Source organism: Stylophora pistillata, chromosome 4 (genome assembly GCF_964205215.1).
Source record: "Stylophora pistillata chromosome 4, jaStyPist1.2, whole genome shotgun sequence".
NCBI lineage: Eukaryota > Metazoa > Cnidaria > Anthozoa > Scleractinia > Pocilloporidae > Stylophora > Stylophora pistillata.
In genome coordinates this window covers 32,492,898-32,510,583 of record NC_142522.1, presented here as the reverse complement: position 1 = coordinate 32,510,583, position 17,686 = coordinate 32,492,898, and the positions used below count along the sequence as shown (strand labels likewise).

General features: G+C 38.6%; 4 protein-coding genes across 7 annotated transcripts in view; 2 read left to right on the top strand and 2 right to left on the bottom strand.

Moving 5' to 3' along the window:
- On the bottom strand, positions 1–5,295 carry LOC111324537 (cap-specific mRNA (nucleoside-2'-O-)-methyltransferase 2). Its single transcript, XM_022928125.2, has 4 exons — positions 4,541–5,295; positions 2,793–3,009; positions 1,959–2,513; positions 1–1,204 (listed from the first exon to the last, which is right to left on the bottom strand). Exons 1-4 carry the CDS (start codon positions 5,213–5,215, stop codon positions 171–173), a joined length of 2,481 nt encoding a protein of 826 aa, XP_022783860.2. The 5' UTR covers positions 5,216–5,295; the 3' UTR covers positions 1–170.
- Positions 5,296–5,350: 55 nt separating this feature from the next.
- LOC111324529 (lysine-specific demethylase 8) lies at positions 5,351–9,300 on the top strand. Its single transcript, XM_022928116.2, has 2 exons — positions 5,351–6,594; positions 7,440–9,300. The coding sequence occupies exons 1-2, from the start codon at positions 5,377–5,379 to the stop codon at positions 7,602–7,604; spliced, it is 1,383 nt and encodes a 460-aa protein (XP_022783851.2). The 5' UTR covers positions 5,351–5,376; the 3' UTR covers positions 7,605–9,300.
- Positions 7,211–15,436, bottom strand: LOC111324530 (uncharacterized). Its single transcript, XM_022928117.2, has 3 exons — positions 15,100–15,436; positions 13,522–13,662; positions 7,211–8,144 (listed from the first exon to the last, which is right to left on the bottom strand). Exons 1-3 carry the CDS (start codon positions 15,127–15,129, stop codon positions 7,992–7,994), a joined length of 324 nt encoding a protein of 107 aa, XP_022783852.2. The 5' UTR covers positions 15,130–15,436; the 3' UTR covers positions 7,211–7,991.
- A 439-nt stretch (positions 15,437–15,875) lies between these two features.
- Positions 15,876–17,686, top strand: part of LOC111324495 (uncharacterized) — a 48,674-nt gene continuing 46,863 nt past the window's right edge. For 3 of the 4 annotated variants that reach the window (XM_088757093.1, XM_022928064.2, XM_022928061.2), the window contains exons 1-3: positions 15,876–16,057; positions 16,257–16,366; positions 17,303–17,364. In XM_088757093.1, coding sequence (XP_088613219.1) covers positions 16,005–16,057; positions 16,257–16,366; positions 17,303–17,364 — 225 coding nt within the window. In that variant the 5' untranslated portion in view covers positions 15,876–16,004. The remainder of the gene's footprint in view (positions 16,058–16,256; positions 16,367–17,302; positions 17,365–17,686) is intronic. The other variant, XM_022928062.2, reaches the window with a different exon arrangement.

Genomic DNA, 17,686 nt, shown 5'->3' with positions numbered 1-17,686 from the left:
TTTTTGCTGTAATTTGAGAATGTTTTATAAGAGTTTATTTCTCGCTGTAACACAAACCTACATGATGGGCTGAGGGTATTAGTTGGTTTGCCTTTTCCACCTTTTTCACTTTTCAAATTTGAAGAACTCCTGATCAGATCTAGTTTTTAACGAGAACTTAAAATCCACACTTATTTCAAGTATGCTGTTACCTCCTTTTCAAGATTAGAAATTTCTTCTGAGGATGGCAATTGATCAGGATTAAGAAACAAATTTTCCAGTTGAACAATTTCCTTGAGTTGTAAATGAGCCAATTGCTCATTTGTCCTCTTAACAAATGAGTAAAACTGTTCGCTGTAGAGAAAATGCATAGGAACTATCTCAACAACATCAAATGCTGATTTCTCCTGCTCCAGATTTGAGAGCTGATCAAAAACCTGTGCAAGATAGGTTACATAATGTTGAACATCACTGAGAAATCCTTTGCATACCAGAAACCTCTGTGACCTGAAAAGATGTGACATCACTGGTTTAACCATCGCTACTTTATCAAACATCTGGTGCATTATAAACAAAATGCCTACACTGAACCTTGTCAGTGTTTGGTGGATGTTCAGGACAAACGTTCCTCCACTCCCTAGAAGCCTCAGAGCAACTATGCAAAGATAAACAATCTCTCGTTTTGAACTCAACTCATCAGTATGGCTTAAATTGGCAAAGACAATGTTTACTCTCTGAGATTTACAGATTGTTTCATCGTTAATAGTTTCAAGAGGTGTTCCATTGTGTAACTGAATAGAGTGGAATCTAGCATTCTTCTCTTGCAGGTATTGCACCAGGAAGTCCAGGCCATTGACAAGATTCAGCACAATTCCATAATTCTCACCCTTAGCCATTTCTGAAAAGAAAACAAGATTATCAAGATTTCGCAGCTCTGCTTCCCCTCCACTTGACATCTTGACAATGTTTGAAGGATTCACTTTGTCTAAAAGGGCTCTGAGATTGTCAGCATTTTCTTCTCTCAGAATTGCTGCCTGTTGATGCGCCTCTTGCAACTTGCTAATGTAGATAGGGGTGCAGAAACGTGAATTCAAAATGGCCAATAAACGTGCTGCAGTCCTAGGTTTCCAGCTCTCTGGTGAGATACTCTTTGTCCTTGGTAACCAAATAACTTGATCATGGTAAAGCGGAATGAGAGGAACACCATTGCTGACTTGAGAAAGGTCTGCAACAAACCCAGGATTTGATGATAAAAGATATAATTAAAACTTTATGTTCCTCTCTGACTTGTTTCATAGACACCCTCAGAGAGGTGAATCTACTTGAAAGCCAGGCATGTGTGTTAAAGACAGGCATGTGTGGCACGCCAAATAATTGTAGGTCATGGGCTGAATAACTTTTCAGTTTTGAAATTCAACAAATAATAAATAGACCTCAACCACACATAGTTCCAGGGGATAACTTCCAGAATTTGTGGTTGTTTTTCCCCTTAAGCTACAATTGATTTATATTGCTGTACAAGGAATTTAAAGGGTTAGGCTATCAGATAATAAGCCTGAAATGAGAAAAAAATTTATTCCTTAGTTACAGAATTGTGTTTCCTGTTATTCAACCAGTGTTCCTAAATGAATAGATCTGGGTAAATCACAGAATGCATTCTACATGCCAATGGATTCTTGACTCTGCAATTTGTATGGGCAGAAGCTTATGACCCAGTTCAGGGCCATAAGCTTCTGGTAAGGGGTAATGATATGATTTTAATTTAGAAAATTAGTCTAACAGTATCAAGACATTTTAGATGGTTGCCCTATTTTACAATAAGAAAACTTTCCTCTGTTATGGAAAAAACTTGCAACACAGCTAGAATGGAAGTGCTCTTCTGAGAATGTCTATATTGCAATGATTTATTGATAATGGCTTCAAGAATGACAAGTATACACAGGGTCTTCAACCAAGAAAATAAAAAATCTTCACCTTACCTTTTAAACTTCTTGAATGAGATGGGCAAAATTTCAACTGATGATCAACTTTGATTTTGTCAAGCCAGTTCTGGTGAAGACTTCCTTGTCTCTGGTTATAGCTTCCCATCTGATGTCTACCAGTAAAAGTCTCAACAAAAGGGACATAATTTGTGGACCCTCTGGTGAAGCTGAGCTGTGTCCCATCTAACCTAGTACCCATTACTATATGCTCCTCTTCACTGATTGGCTGCAAGTGGAATCTTTCCACAAAGTGTTCCACCACAAGCTGACGAAGTTGATTGTGTACCTTTCTTTCAGCAGATGTCATGCAATGGAACTGTCGAATGTTCTGATCAATGGCTTTCATTTGAAGTTCCGTAAAGTATGTCTGACATGTTTTCAATCTCTCCAAAAATATGGCAGGAATGGATTGTAAAGAAAAGAGGCTGGTTGATGGGCAATTTAGGGTATAGTCCTTCTTCAGCTCATCCAAAATGCAACTTGGAATTTGCTGTTTTCCAATAAATTGGAGGCATACAATGTATACTTCTGAATTGCCAGATTTACTTGTACCTAGGAGAAGAAAACAATAAAATAATGATTTCCTCTTCAAAAAAAATTGTAATTTTGAAAGACCTAAATTATTTCAAAGTTTTGATTGCTCAAGATAAGGATTGATCTTCTTAAGTTCTAGGAGTCTAGGTAGGATTTTCCATTGAAGCAGTTCCCAAGTCAGCACCTTACAGGCATTAAGAAGTTTACCACCTTCTTTTGCTGTGGCACAGATGGTATCACACACCATAGTACATCTCTTCCATATGCTAACCATTAAGTTGTATCACATATTCTTACCTGGTTTAATGACTTGTATTTCTTGAAAAACACAAGCAAGAAGATACATCAGAGAAACCATTCGATGCTCAAATGCAGTGAACATTTTGAACACAAAGTTTCCTCCTTGGCAAAGTAGATTTAGAGCTGCTACTGCCTCACAGAAGATTAGCTGCCCTACAATACTTTCCTGTTCATCTGGACAATTGGCACAATTGATACTACCATCTGCTGTCACCTGATGAGAAACAAAACCAACCCAAAGGGATGTATCATTAGACTGTAACTAGTCAAGTCAACCAAACAGTCTACAAGCTCCTAAGAAGAAACTGATCCCTAAGCCCAGGGGCTGTGGAGCAAATATTCAATTGGAGAGCTAAAACCAGATGCTTTTGACCAAAGCATCTTTGGGGTCTAGGGAATGTTTAACAACAACAAGTGAGGTGGTGGCAAGGGGGGGGGGGGGGAGGGTGGGGTACCAAAAAAAATAAAAAGATCTGTGGTCAGAAATCTCATAAACTCAAGTCAAAATTTTGAGTAGTAATAAGTAATACATCAAAAAAGGTTTAATTTATTTTTTATGATTTACATTTCATCACTCACTAAAATCCTGGTAGTTTCACTAAAATCCTGGTAGTTTCACCTTTATCTGTAAAATATCCAAAAATGTTACAGCTCTGGGAACAAGATTGGAAGGCATTCTGCATTCCACTAAAAGTTAGGCTTAACATTCCAGGAAGACCTTCATTTCTAAAATCAGTGACAAATCAAATTCATGTATCTGGACTTCTGATCTCAAAGAGTTTCCACAATCTCACTGCTAAGAGCTCTGATTTACACACTGACTGGAGCTACATGATCACTATAAAACTTTCAATAGAAATCATTTACAGAAAAAAATAATAGATAGACTACAAAAAAGGGGATAAAGTGTGTGCAGCATCAGTGGGGGTAACAAGGTAATTTGGTTTTATCAACTGAGTTGATAATGTAAATTAGCCACTATAAAGGGTTAAAAGCTGATGTTTCAAGTGTTAGCCCATCATCAAAACAAATGACAAAGGGCTAACACTTGAAACATCAGCTTTTAAACCTTTACAGTGGCTTATTTACATCATCAACTTAGATACAATGAATATATGAAGTTCATATATTTTGAACTGCGGTATTAAATACGTATGATGCACGATCCTTCGCAGTAGAGAGCGCTATTTATGCAATAGCGAACTTCATATATGAACTTCATATATTCATTGTATCTGATTTATCATCACGGGTTTATTACGAATCAACTTAACGGCCTGCTCCCAGTTGGCTTGCTAGCTCAATTGGTCGAGCACTGCCCTAGTATCGCAGAGGTCAGTGGTTCGAATCCCGTACAGGCTGCATTTTTTTCAGGTCTGATTTTCGCTATTGCATAAATAGCGCTCTCTACTGCGAAGGATCGTGCATCATATGTATTTAATACCGCAGTTCAAAATATATGAACTTCATATATTCATTGCATCTGATTTATCATCACGGGTTTATTACGAATCTACTTAACGGCCTGCTCCCAGTTGGCTTGTCAGCTCAATGGGTAGAGCGCTGCACTAGTATCGCAGAGGTCAGTGGTTTGAATCCCGTACAGGCTTGATTTTTTTCAGGTCTGATTTTTGCTATTGCATAAATAGCGCTATCTACTGCGAAGGATCGTGCATCATACATATTCTAAACTTAGTTGATAAAATCAAATTACAAAAAAGAGGCGCTCATAACTTTTCCCTTACCAAGTGATTTTCACCAGTCTTCTGTTGAAGAGAATCCAGATTAGCCAGTTTCATCAAGTCCCCAGTTCCATCAGCACCAAAATTCCAATGCAACAATGTTTCTAAAATAAACCTGTCATCATCCAGCATGGCTGTCAGGTCATGTCCTTCATAGTAAGGATTCAGAGTATTAGCAACCCACTGCCAATCTAGACCATTGTAATGGCTCTTTAGAAAGTGATTCAAACTTGCAACAAAAGCCCCAGGGGCCTCGCAGAGGTGCACAGAGCGAAATATTTCTTTCCTTTGTGCATCCTCTGGGATGAGATCAAAGGCACTGAGAATTTCGTAGAATTTAGTCCAGGCCTGAGTACACATTTCCGCATGGAAGTTCTCTCTGAGGTGCTTCACGACAAGTCCGGCTTTGTGAGTTCTGCGGGTATGTGAATGCCATTGGACAATATCCATATCATTCAATAAGCCCTTTTTCCGATTCAAATCATCTTTCAGCGAGATCAGGTCTTCTAGAATGAATGGTGGTTCTTGAAACATGGTCGACGAATCCGGAAGTTCCCATATTTCCTCGTTTGACTTTAAAACGAATTTTTTGTTAAACAGGGGTTCTATTTCCTCTTGAAAGTCAACAGAATCGTTTCCATGGCGCTTTTGGTACTTTCGTCGTTTCTTAGACGCCATTAATTAAAATGAACACGAACAATTAACGCTCAAAAGATGAAGTAGACTACCACTTCCACTTCCAAAAGGAGTGGGATCTAATCTTTGGACACTCTATGATGAAAGTATGTAAAAGTAATTTATCTGCAATTACTCCGCTGCTCTGATTCTTTCTAGTGAACATGGCGGACTTCTCGAGTGAAACTAACAGCGCTGCATCTGTGCTCCAGCAGCTTCTTCCATCAGTTAAGGATGCTAAGGATTTAAAGCTTGGACATAATCTGTGCCAATTATCAAATTCTGGGGGTGACCCAGTGCTTTTCCTTCTTACTCAAGGCGTACATGAGTTCTTCCGTGGTAACTTACACAGTTGTCTGTCAAATTGTCAATTTGTGATTGACATCTGCTGGGAGAAATGTAACACAGGTCACTGGAGGGATGTGAATGTAATCTGGAGGGAGACATATTCATATGCAAGTATGTTCAAGGCCCTTTGCCTTTACGGCATGGGAAGACAGACACAGGCCATGAAGGCTTGTGACATGGGACTTCTGTTGGGGGCCCCCATTTTGGACAACATTCTGACACGGTTTGCAACTGAGTTTCAGAAAAATGTTGTGTCAAGGAGTTTAACTGATAGAGACATAGCAGAAGGTACTGCACAGGCTAAAGGAGATCAAAAAAACTGTTCATTAGCTTTGAGATCCAAAGAGAAAAGGAAGTTGAGGGATGAACCAATGAATCCTCAGCTGGAATCAAGTGGTGATGAACATTCATCTAAAAGAAGCAATTCTACAAAGAGAAGGAAGGGTATTGCGAATATACCCATCATTTTCAAGAATTATGAAGTGGGCCATGTTTGTTGCCCATCAATAGAAGCATTTCTTACAAATTACATGCAGAAAGACAAGCCGGTAATTATACAAGGAGTAATGGATCACTGGCCTGCAAGAACAAGTCATAGATGGGGTATCAGTTATCTTAAGAACATTGCTGGCTGTCGTACAGTTCCAGTGGAGCTGGGCTCACGTTACACAGATGACACATGGACGCAGAAATTAATGACAATAGGAGATTTTATTGACAAGTACCTCAGTCCAATTGAAAATGGACAAGAGTCAGAGATTGCTTATTTAGCTCAACACCAATTATTTGATCAGATCCCTGAGTTAAGAAGGGATATCATTACTCCTGATTACTGCTACCTCGGGGAAGGTGATAATGATGTTATCATTAATGCTTGGTTTGGACCTAAGGGCACAATCTCACCCATGCATCACGACCCTTATCACAATCTATTGGCACAAGTGGTTGGAGAGAAATATATACGACTTTATTCCAAAACTGAAACAGAGAATCTGTATCCTCACAAATCTACCTTGCTAAATAACACAAGTCAGGTAATTTTCTCTCAGAAGAAACATATTTGTGTACAGTCTGAGAATTGATATAATATTTTCATCAACAGTTGACCTTCATTCTTTACACAGATGTTTCCCTTGCCCCCCCTCCCCCCCCTGGCATATCAATACCCACATTCACATAAACAGTAGAGTACAAAAAAGGCTATGCCCCTCTTTTTTACCCAAGTATATTAAGAAAGTGAGAAGTATCTGAAGGAATGTGTATTGTCACTCAATGGACACTGGGCACCTCTTATTCTTAGGGTCTCCATGGCAACAATGTTTTTTTAGAGCTTCCTCTTGAAGGCAGCATGGTCGAGTGGTCAGCGTGTCGGACTTGCGATCCACCACTCCTGGGTTCAAGTCCCACCCTGGCCACTATCTGGATTTGTTTCACAGTAGCCCCGAGTTTCAAATCCTCGGCCATGCTTGTAATATAGCCAACTGGTTTGCCTTTGGCCAGTTGGGATTCTTGATAATCTTATTTTCAATTTGAAATATTTGTTTCAGTTGTTTGGTGGAAAACCTGTAAACTAGCTTCTGGCTAAGTGTTTCTCCACGTTAAAGACTGTTAATTTTAATTTTTAAAAAAAAAATCACTTGAGAGATGGACTTCTGATGGAAACCTTTATTTCTGTCTGGTCAGTGTATGCAAGCAGGTACTAGTAGAGGTTCTCATTATATTTTGCCATCAAAAGAAGCCCCAAAGCTTGGAGTAATAAAAGAGAAGAAAAAACACAAATTCATTGGAAAGAAGTGTCATATTTGAAATTTTATATTTATTAAGAATTAGAGATGCTTTTATATCAAAATAAAATTTCTATCCAATGTTGTATTTTCAGGTGGATGTGGAGGAGCCTGATCTTGTCAAATTTCCCAAATTCTCATCAGCAGTTTATCAGGAGTGTATTTTGAAGGAAGGAGAGATGTTGTACATCCCCCCTTATCACTGGCACTATATCCGCTCCTTGTCTCTCAGCTTTTCTGTCAGCTTCTGGTGGTCCTGACATACTTTTTTTTTTTTTTAACGCAATAAACAGAATGTACAGCCTGATAATGCCACTCCAGAAAAAGTGAAGAAATCACCAGGGCAAAAGTTCATTTGAGTATTTTCAAATGTGTGATGATTACTTTGCGTTCTGATTGGTCTAGAAAACTCGTGCCACCTCAAACCATAGTAACTATGCTCAAACTGACACCATTCGCTCAGTCACGTGCCTTTTTCGCGCGTGTCAAATAGTTTTCTCTTTGTTCTTTGAATATCGATTGGCTTCTTGTGACGTATTTCTTTCTGATTGGATGCTGAGAACAGCACCACAAAACATTCCCCTCTCGCCATCTTGGAACGTTTACTCCATTTTTATAGATGAATTTTGATCCTTAATTTCCGTTCTCTATAATTTGACAAGTCTTTTCCGCCTTTTTTGACTCTGTGAGGCTGATTTTCTTTTTTCTTGGACGTTTTTCAGTCTTTCGAGAGCGATTTTCTTCAAGGTATCGTCAACGTTTTTTTGAGCCAAAATCTTGATATAGCACCTTTCAACACCCTGGAGAAATCAAGGGAGGAAAAGTACAAAAACGTCAAAAATATATCGTCAACCAGTTACAGCCGAGCATCAGTATAAATATTCTCCCCACTTTTCCCTCTACGTTTCTCAAGGTACTGGTAAAGAGAGTAGAATTGACAATGAGGGACTTCATCATCATCATCTTTATTTGCCTTATTTTAACAATTAAAAAATAGTTAATTACAGTGATAACAGTTGGAAGGCGAGGAGACCCAAGAAGCCACCAGGCTTAGGGGAGAGCCACCTCACTTATAATAATAAATTAAGTAAAGAAAAAGTGCTGCGGATGTGCGGCTTGGCCAATTCAGTGATTATTTAAGTAAAAACTCTTGCAATTTCGTTTTAAAGCTGAGAAAGTTTGACGAACGAGTGACTGAAATAGGGAGAGGGTTCCAAATTTTAGGACCTTGGTAGAGAATTGTAAACTGCTTGACATTTGTACGGCACAAATGCGTTCGATAATTATTGGCTGTTCTGGTACCATAGTTGTGAATTTGGCTATTCCTTACAAAAAGATCGAGAAGCAATGGGGGCAATAAGTTATTTTTGAAATAAAACATAAATTTAACGATTTCAAACGTATTGACTTGGAAAATATCCAGAATTCCTAGTGTGGAGAATAAAGGGGCAGAGTGGTCTCGATAGTCTGAGTTGGTGATAGCCCGCACAGCTCGCTTTTGCAAATAATAAATTCTATTTAAGTTAGATACGTATGTGGACGACCAGACGGAGTTACAATAGACGATATATGGATAAACTAAGGTGTAATACAAAGTGAGCTTGGTTGCAGAGGATAGGGAAAAGCAAAACCTAAATATAATACTTATTGAGTTAGCGATTTGTTTACATACATAGCTGATAGGGTATTTCCAGGTGAGATGATTGTCAATATAGACCCCAAGGAATTTAGTTGCATTAGCTTGTTGTAGGGGTTTACCTCCAAAGGAGAGAGAAATGCTGGAGTTAAATTTCTTCTGTCTGGGTTTAAAAATTATATAATTGGTTTTCTTTACATTAACTGAAAGCTTGTTACATTTTAGCCAAACGTCAATGTTTTGGAGTTCATCATTAAGTATAGATTCTAAGCAATTTAGATTTGAGTGAGAATAAAAGATACTGGTGTCATCAGCGAAAAGTAGAGGGTCTGATAATTCAGAGGCATTAGGAAGGTACGGTGGCTCTTAAGGGCCAACCACCTACAAAAATTTTCATGACTTTATCGCGCGATAAGTTTTGCTAAGCCCATTCATTCAAAAAATTTGCAATCAACATTATCGCGCGATGGAACAACTTATCGCGCGATAGAACAACTTCTTGCGCGATAGAACAACTTATCGCGCGATAGAACACTGTATCGCGCGATAGAACAACTTATCGCGCGATAGAACAACTTATCGCGCGATAGAACAACTTATCGCGCGATAGAACAACTTATCGCGCTATAGAACAACTTATCGCGCGATAGATAATATTATCGCGCGATAATTTTATTACTAGCTCCCATGGCCCCACGACCATTAGCACGTGGTCACATCCATAGCAAGATGGCGGACCAAGTTTCGAAGGTGAGTAATTGTCCAAGAAATAAAGACTTTTATTCTTGATTTTTGAGCAAGAGACGGTAATCTTTGGGTTAAATTAAATTATATTTCTATGCTTTCTACGCCTTATATTCATAAACAATCTTTCACCTTATACACCTTATATAGTTTAAAAACGTATCCCTACACCTTATATTCATAAACAATCTTTCAAATATAGAGCAATAAAGTCCCTCTCATATCTTTAACCCCACTTACTAAGATAGCATAGAAATATAATTTAATTTAATCCAAAGATTACCGTCTCTTGCTCAAAAATCTAGAATAAAAGTCTTTATTTCGTGGACAATTACCCACCTTCGAAACTTGGTCCGCCATCTTGCTATAGATGTGACCACGTGCTAATGGTCGTGGGGCTATGGGAGCTAGTAATAAAATTATCGCGTGATAATATTATCTATCGCAGGATAAGTTGATCTATCGCGCGATAAGTTGTTCTATCGCGCGATAGAACACTATCGCGCGATAAGTTTTTCTATCGCGCGATAAGTTGTTCTATCGCGCGATAAGTTGTTCTATCGCGCGATAGAACACTCTATCGCGCGATGAGTTGTTCTATCGCGCGATAAGTTGTTCTATCGCGCGATAAGTTTATCTATCGCGCGATAATGTTGATTGCAAATTTTTTGAATGAATGGACTTAGCAAAACTTATCGCGCGATAAAGTCTTGAAAATTTTTGTAGGTGGATGGCCCTTGAGAGCCTCCGTGGAAGGTCATTAATGTATAGAATAAACAATAGTGGGCCTAAAATCGAACCTTGAGGGACACCACACTTGATGGTTTGCATCGGAGAGCAAGCTTGATTGAATTGGACAAATTGCTGGCGGAAGGAAAAGTAGCATTTAAACCACTGCAGAGCCACGTCACGGATACCATAGTGCTCCAATTTGGCAAACAAGATTTGGTGGTCGAGAGTGTCGAATGCTTTGGAAAGATCTAGGAAAACACCCACCGTTGTTTGGTGTTGGTCGATTGCAGATGCAATTTTTTTACCGGAATTAGCGCGTGCGATGTTGAGTGATTTTCCCGAAATCCGAACTGACAGCGGTAAAGTATATCGTGTTTTTCGGCAAATTCTACTAAGCGATTGTATATGACTTTTTCGAAAAATTTGGAAAAATTAGACAACAAAGAAATGGGTCTGTAGTTTACAAAAAAGCTAGGATCCTCTGCCTTGAAGATGGGAATGATTTTAGCGATTTTAAGTTTGTCCGGGAAAATGCCTTTTAGTAAAGATATATTGATGATATCTGCCAAAGGAGCAGAAATAAGGTGAAATGAATATCTAATGACATGCATTGGGATACTGTTAGAGCCAGGAGCTTTCTTTGAAGCGAACATGCTACAAATAATCTCCAGTTCACTAGTTGTGGTGGGCTTTAGGTTAATGGAAGGATGTTTGTTGTAACCGAGATAAGAACGAAAAGAAGGATTCACACTGGGTATAGATCTAGCTAGGTTGGGACCAATGTTTGTAAAGTATTTGCAGAATCTGTCAGCGATCTCCATTGGATCCGTTAATGTTCTGCCTTCAGATTTAAATGATGTGGGAAGAGATGACTTACTTTTACGCTTGTTGATAACCTCGTTTAACAATTTCCAAGTTGTTTTGAGGTCATTTCTGGCATTCTCAAATTTGGAGTCAGAGTATTTTTTTTGGCAGTGCGAATGAGATGGGTGAGTTTGTTTTTGTAGGCTTTATACTTCGTTTCAGAAGATGTGGAGGGCGATGTGACGACCTTTTTGTAGAGTCTGTTCTTCTTGTTAACTGATTTCAGAAGTCCAGGGCTAAGCCATGGGGAAAAGAACGTGTTCATCTGTTTACCTTGAAAACCTTTAAGGGAAAACAGGCATTGTAGGCGGTGGAGTATTCTTCAATAAAATCATTATAGGCCTCATTGGGATCTTCCATGTTGCGAAATGAGGACCATTTTACGTTTGAAAGGTTCTCGTTGAATTTTTGCAAATTATCGTTATTGAATGTGCGCATCATAATTTTCCTTTCTGTGCTGCGCGTTAGGATTGCGTCGTTAATATATGCAAAAACAGGTAAGTGGTCAGATAAATCATTTAGTAAAATGCCACTAAAAACATCATGTGTAAGGTTGTTGGTGAATATGTAGTCAATTAGTGTCGCAGAGTATGAGGTGAGGCGCGTTGGATTGGAGATGAGAGGAAGAAAGGCGTGTGAAAATAAGCTGTCGATAAATTCCTGTGTTGAAGCATGATGATTGTATTGAAGAAGGTCTACGTTAAAGTCTCCCATCTCATAACAATGTTTATTGTCTTTAGAAATTAGTGAGAGAATATTGCTGAATTTGTCGATAAACATAGCAGTGTTTTGATTTGATGGTCTGTACATGCAACCGATAATAATGTTTTTACCGTGGGGAACGATAATTTCTAAGAACAGTGATTCAATTACATCTGGATTTGAAAATTTGCATTCTTCGAGAAGTTTGAATTCAAGGCCGTTTTGTAAATAAATTCCAACGCCATCGCCTGGTTTCGATTTACGATGGTTGGAGACAAAATTGTATCCTGTGATGTTTACAAGCTCTGCAGTGCAATCAGTAAGCCAAGTTTCCGACACACCAATCACAGAGAACGGCGTATCAAGGTTTCTCAGCAATAAATTAAGTTGAACGAAATTTCTCATTAAGCTTCGAGTGTTTAAATGTAAAATAGAAAAGTTTGTTTTGTCGCCAAAAGAAGCTACTCGATTGTTCAGATCTTCCTCAATCATGTAGCCACTATTGGGCAGGCGAGTGATAAAGTTAGAGTCGGGATTCAGATGACTAGAAAGCGGATGAAATAATTCGGGCCTTTCGACAGGATTAAATAATAACGTTTCAACGATCGGCTTCTTAAATTGGTGACCATTTTCTTTATTCCCACGCCCTCCACTCTTGTTTCAGGGGTGATATTGTAAGGGGAAATTAGATGTTAGTCATTCTTAGAAGTCGAATGGTTAACATAATATTTCTTTACGTAGGATGCATACTGACAATCATCTGTCCGGCTAAGATCCACCCATTCGTGAAAGTATCTATGTAAGAACCTTTTCCTTAAGTTAGTATAGCTAACAGACACCATGGAACCCCTTCCCGTATCTTCGGATGCGAAATTTCAGTCACACAAGTTAAATTTAGTCCTATTTTGGTGCTTGGAGATGAAATATCGACGCAATAATGAACCAAATCCGTATTTCGTACGGGAAAACAATTCCAGTTTGAGGAAAGACCAATGTTTCTCTTAAACGTTGATGTAGTTTTATTTCGGTGCCTCTAAGGTAGAACCTAGATTTGATGTTCGGCGATGGAATAAAATCAACGAAATAATGACCTAAGCTTGTCTTTCATAGGGCATTTAATATTTGTGTCGCTACAGGTTCGTGGAAACGAGCCAAAAAGCAAGTGCACAAGACAAACGGCGAGGACCCCTTGTTTTTTCCTTCGCTCGCCTTGCCTTCTGCTCGTCATTAAAGTGAGTGAGTGCCTGGAGTGAGTGAGTCCCGGAGCCAAAGCGAGAAAAATCATTAGGCATGAATCGTTTTGGTTGAGGCATAATAAAATTTATCTAATCCCCACTAAGGCTCTGTTCTGTGGCCCCCCTTAATACTCTGTTAGCGACGACTGATTTTCCCTCCCTTTCCCCCCAAAACCGTGTGACCCTCCCCAAAATTCCACGACCCCCGCCCCCATCACGAATTAAATAACGACTGGTCTTCTTTAAAATTTTTTCGTACCGTACCTCTAGCACCTGTGGAACTGTCGACAACTCAACCAGTAGTGCTGCAGCCTCACATTGAACCGCTACGAGTTTAGATGACATCATAAGGCTGTAAACGCTCTGAACAAAACAGCTGACGTTTGGGATAGTCCGTCGGGATTTCTGGTGAAATTAAAACCAAATTAGAAATCAGTGAAAGAGCGTAGATCAAACAAAGTTTGAAAGAAGGTCATCGTATTATCTGTCTTGGCATGGGGAAATCAAATTTTAAAATTTTTGTGCTGGACATCGTGAATTGTGTCAAAGGAACAACTTTCTAACACTGATCTCTTTCCCTGATAAACTTTATTTTTTGGTCTCGAGCTTCCATCTGCACCGAACTGTTTTCGCCATCTTTTAGCTTATAACATTCCTCACAATACGTTTGGTGATATTTGATTTGAGAGCAACTTGAGATTAAAAATAAAACGCTATAATCATGATGATGTTTTGAAGAATAGATAAATATGTGATCTACACCGGTCCCGTTCGATCCAATATCATCAGAGACAAATTTCAAGATGTCGTTTTTGATCCATCTGTTTGGTATTATGTGTTCAAGAGAAGAGGAAGAAGAACCTTTGTGCAGAACATCCAACTGACAGTGCTCCATAGAACCAAGCTTTAAGGAAAATTACCGTTAAGCGTTAAGTGCCTCCAACAGTACTCGAGATAAAGCTATATTGAACTGCGGGAATAGTTGATATGGTTGAACTATCTCTCCTTTTTGATTGAAACGGGTATCCAAAGCGTTATTACTTTTAAGGTCTAGAACGGAAGAGGTTTGTTTTTCTAATACTTAAAATTCATGCTGTCACTGTACGTCAAGCTAAATATTCAAAAGAAAAAAAAAAAAAACAATAAGTGTAAATGGTCTAAGCATTACAGCTTTTCTGTAATTATGAAGACAAGAGCTTTTCTACATGCCCGCTGACATTTGATTAGAGCGCTGTGATCATTATATTTACAGCGATTAATTCTCAAGGATTGGTTTCTGGGTCACTTTGGAATTTCACGGGATAGAGAGCCTTCCGGTTTGTCTAACAAACAGGAATCCAAGTGATTTCCATATATTGTAACAAATTTCAGCCTCAATATCCGCTCTGTCAGGATATATAATCTACCGGTAAACGTCACTAAAAAAACAGAACAGAAGCATGTGACTTTGTTAAATCATGTGGAATAGGATCAAGGGTCTGTGATGTGTGATGTAAAGTTAGAAAAATCTTTTGGGTTACGCCCCGAGTGGGATGTCTACAAATACAGAACTTTGATTATTTCCATATGAGTTTCTTTCACGCATCATCACAGTATGACTTGCGGTATTTTTAACCCAGTAAATATACGTCTCATGGAAAACCAACGTCGTTAAACTTAGTCAGTGCCACATTGCGCTAAGAAATACTTATAGTGAAAATCCAATGGCTGGCTTGCCGGCCTCTTTGATTGGCACTGACAATAAAGCGTAATTATGTCGCTGAGTATTACTCCGTTAATTACATCAAACTCAAATGGGGTTTCACATGGTAAATTAAAAGAATGAAACGTTTGTGAACTCACCCAAAAACCGTTATCACCTCGAAGAAACATGACTGCAAGTAGGGCTCTGTGGTACACAGTACAGATCACAAGAGATCGCTGTTGTCAAAGTACGAGAACGTCACTCGAGTCGACTTTTGACTGTCCTTTTTCCTGATCTTGATAAATTCAACCTTTAAAAGATCACATGAAAAGCGTTTTCCTCGTATAGTATTTTTCGAACTTTCCCTGATGCACCATGAGAACCGTAGACTTGCGAGTCGGCGTAGTCAGTAGGGCTGATCTGTAACAAACGGTTTCACAGTTTGTCACTTGTGTTTGTGAGTAGGTGGTCAAGGTTTCGTGACCGGAAGTGAATTTCCTTCATGTCTCCGCAGGCCCCCCACGTGAGAGCATTCGTGTTGTGGGTTTATCGTTTTTATGACGCACCAGTTATGACAGTTATGGTTGGCTGGTCTTATGAAAAGCAAATGACGATCCTTTACATAAAGTACTTAATCTAAGAAACATTATTTTGCAAACAAAAGATGAAAACAAAGTATCTGAATAAATTTGAATAATCAAGACCTTCAAAACTTCCGAAAGTAAGCAGAACAGTTGTAAACAAATGTATTTAGTTTATCAAAACAGAATTTCATGTCTTGATGTTGCCGATATTCAAGGAGAAACGAGTGTATCAAAACAATATTGATCGAACATTACGACCGGCACGCAAACTACCAAATTGACTGATAGCCAACATTGATATTGACCCACTCAACGAAACAAGCGTGACCAATCAGCGGTAAGTCTTGCAGGCTCGTGAAAATGTAAAAAAATGGCGGTAATGTAAATGGCGGAATGATTTGTAAAATGCAGTTGAGCATTGTTTCATTTTGTATCCTGTAATCATTTACACTCCACAGAAGTCTTGAGCGAACAGAACCATGGATTCTGTAGCCGAGGACGATGTTACTCTTCCTCTAGATTTTGATCGGAGGTAATTTGACGATGACACTTTAATTGTGTTTCGCTTTGTTTAATTTGACAAGTTGTTTTGCGTTCATCGATCGCTGTGCGGTTTTTAGTCTGGGGTTATTAAAGCTTTATGTTGATCTATTATTTATATTGATAGTCTTTCATTAGCCTCATTTGCAGCTTAGATAAACCTTATTTGATGTTAACTTTCATTCCCTCAGCACTAACCTCGCAAGGTTCAGGGAAGCTGTTGTAGCAGGCACGGGGGGTAACATGTTGGATTCCTCCGCTGATTTCTCCGAGGGATTAACAGTTAAACCAACAACAACAGGTTAGGATTTATAGTTTTGCCTCAGAGTCTCGCTCCGTCGTCGAGCTGGGTGATCTTGCATCTCGTGAGCTAGTGAGCTCATCTGTAATTAATACTTTGCCATTTTTCCAAGGCAATGCAGATACATGTAGTCCTTGTCAACTTTTGGGGATTTCCAACCTTCTAAATTTGCTCAGGAATTTTCTAAAAGCCACACTGGCTTGCTTAGGATAGACAGTGTGAACGTCAACAAGAGAGAAAAAGGGAGCAGTTGTCTATAATTTTGACAATAGGAAAAAGCGTACTCAAGTCTTTAATTAAGATGCCCGTCTGTTAGAGTATCACGGAGTTGAGATAACATCTTTCAGTTTTATAAAAATATTCTTTTCTTAGGAAATTGGTCGAGTTCATAGTTTCCATAACAGTGTTACTAATAAACATAATTATAGCTTTAATCACCATGACAAAGCATCTGCTAGAGTGCAGACATGATAATGCCCCCAGGGGTGATCAACACATAAACTCTTTCCACAATACTGATACGTCATCTAACCAACAGGTGACAAGAAGAAACAAACTGATCAGTTTTGTGAGATCTTGATGGGATAATAAACTCTCTTAACTTGTTTTTTAAAGAAATGCGATGAAAGGAGAATAGAGAATATTGATTCAGATCTCTCTGAAGGGTATAAAATGCTTTGGTTTGTGTTGAGGCTCAAAAAGCAGAAAATTAATTAATATTCTTTCTTTAAAATATTAAACTTGCAGACTTCCAAAGCAAAATATAAATGGACAAGACCCATTCTTCCTGCTTTTTTAACCCTTTTGGGTAGAGGGGGCTTGGAAAATGTTGAGAAACTGAGAGAAATGTGGCATATGCATTAAGAATCTCTTACACTGGGTACACAACAGTGAAAATAATAAACTAAAGTATACTGGTATTTTTTCTACTTTGAGGTGCAGCTAACCAAGACAGTGCTGGGTCTCCTCAAACAAAAACAATGAAAGATTATGAATATGTAAGTGAACTGTAATGGTGAGACTGTGTTCTTCCTTGTTAGACTTGTATGCATACTTTGCATAGAATAACATTAAAACAAAGTTAATTTTCGGTAGCTGTTGTCAAGTAAGTTACATTTATGAAACAATTACTTGAAGAGCTGTGCAGTGTTATGTCTTGGAACAATAATTTCCTCTTGATTTATCTGCCATTTTGAAAGTTTTTAAAAGAACTGACTGAAGAAGAAGAGGCGTACAAACCTCTGAACTCTTTTTGCTAGTTTTCTCTTCATTTTTAAAGAGGTTCTTTGTCAGAAAATGTTTTTGTTTATTAGGGTGCTG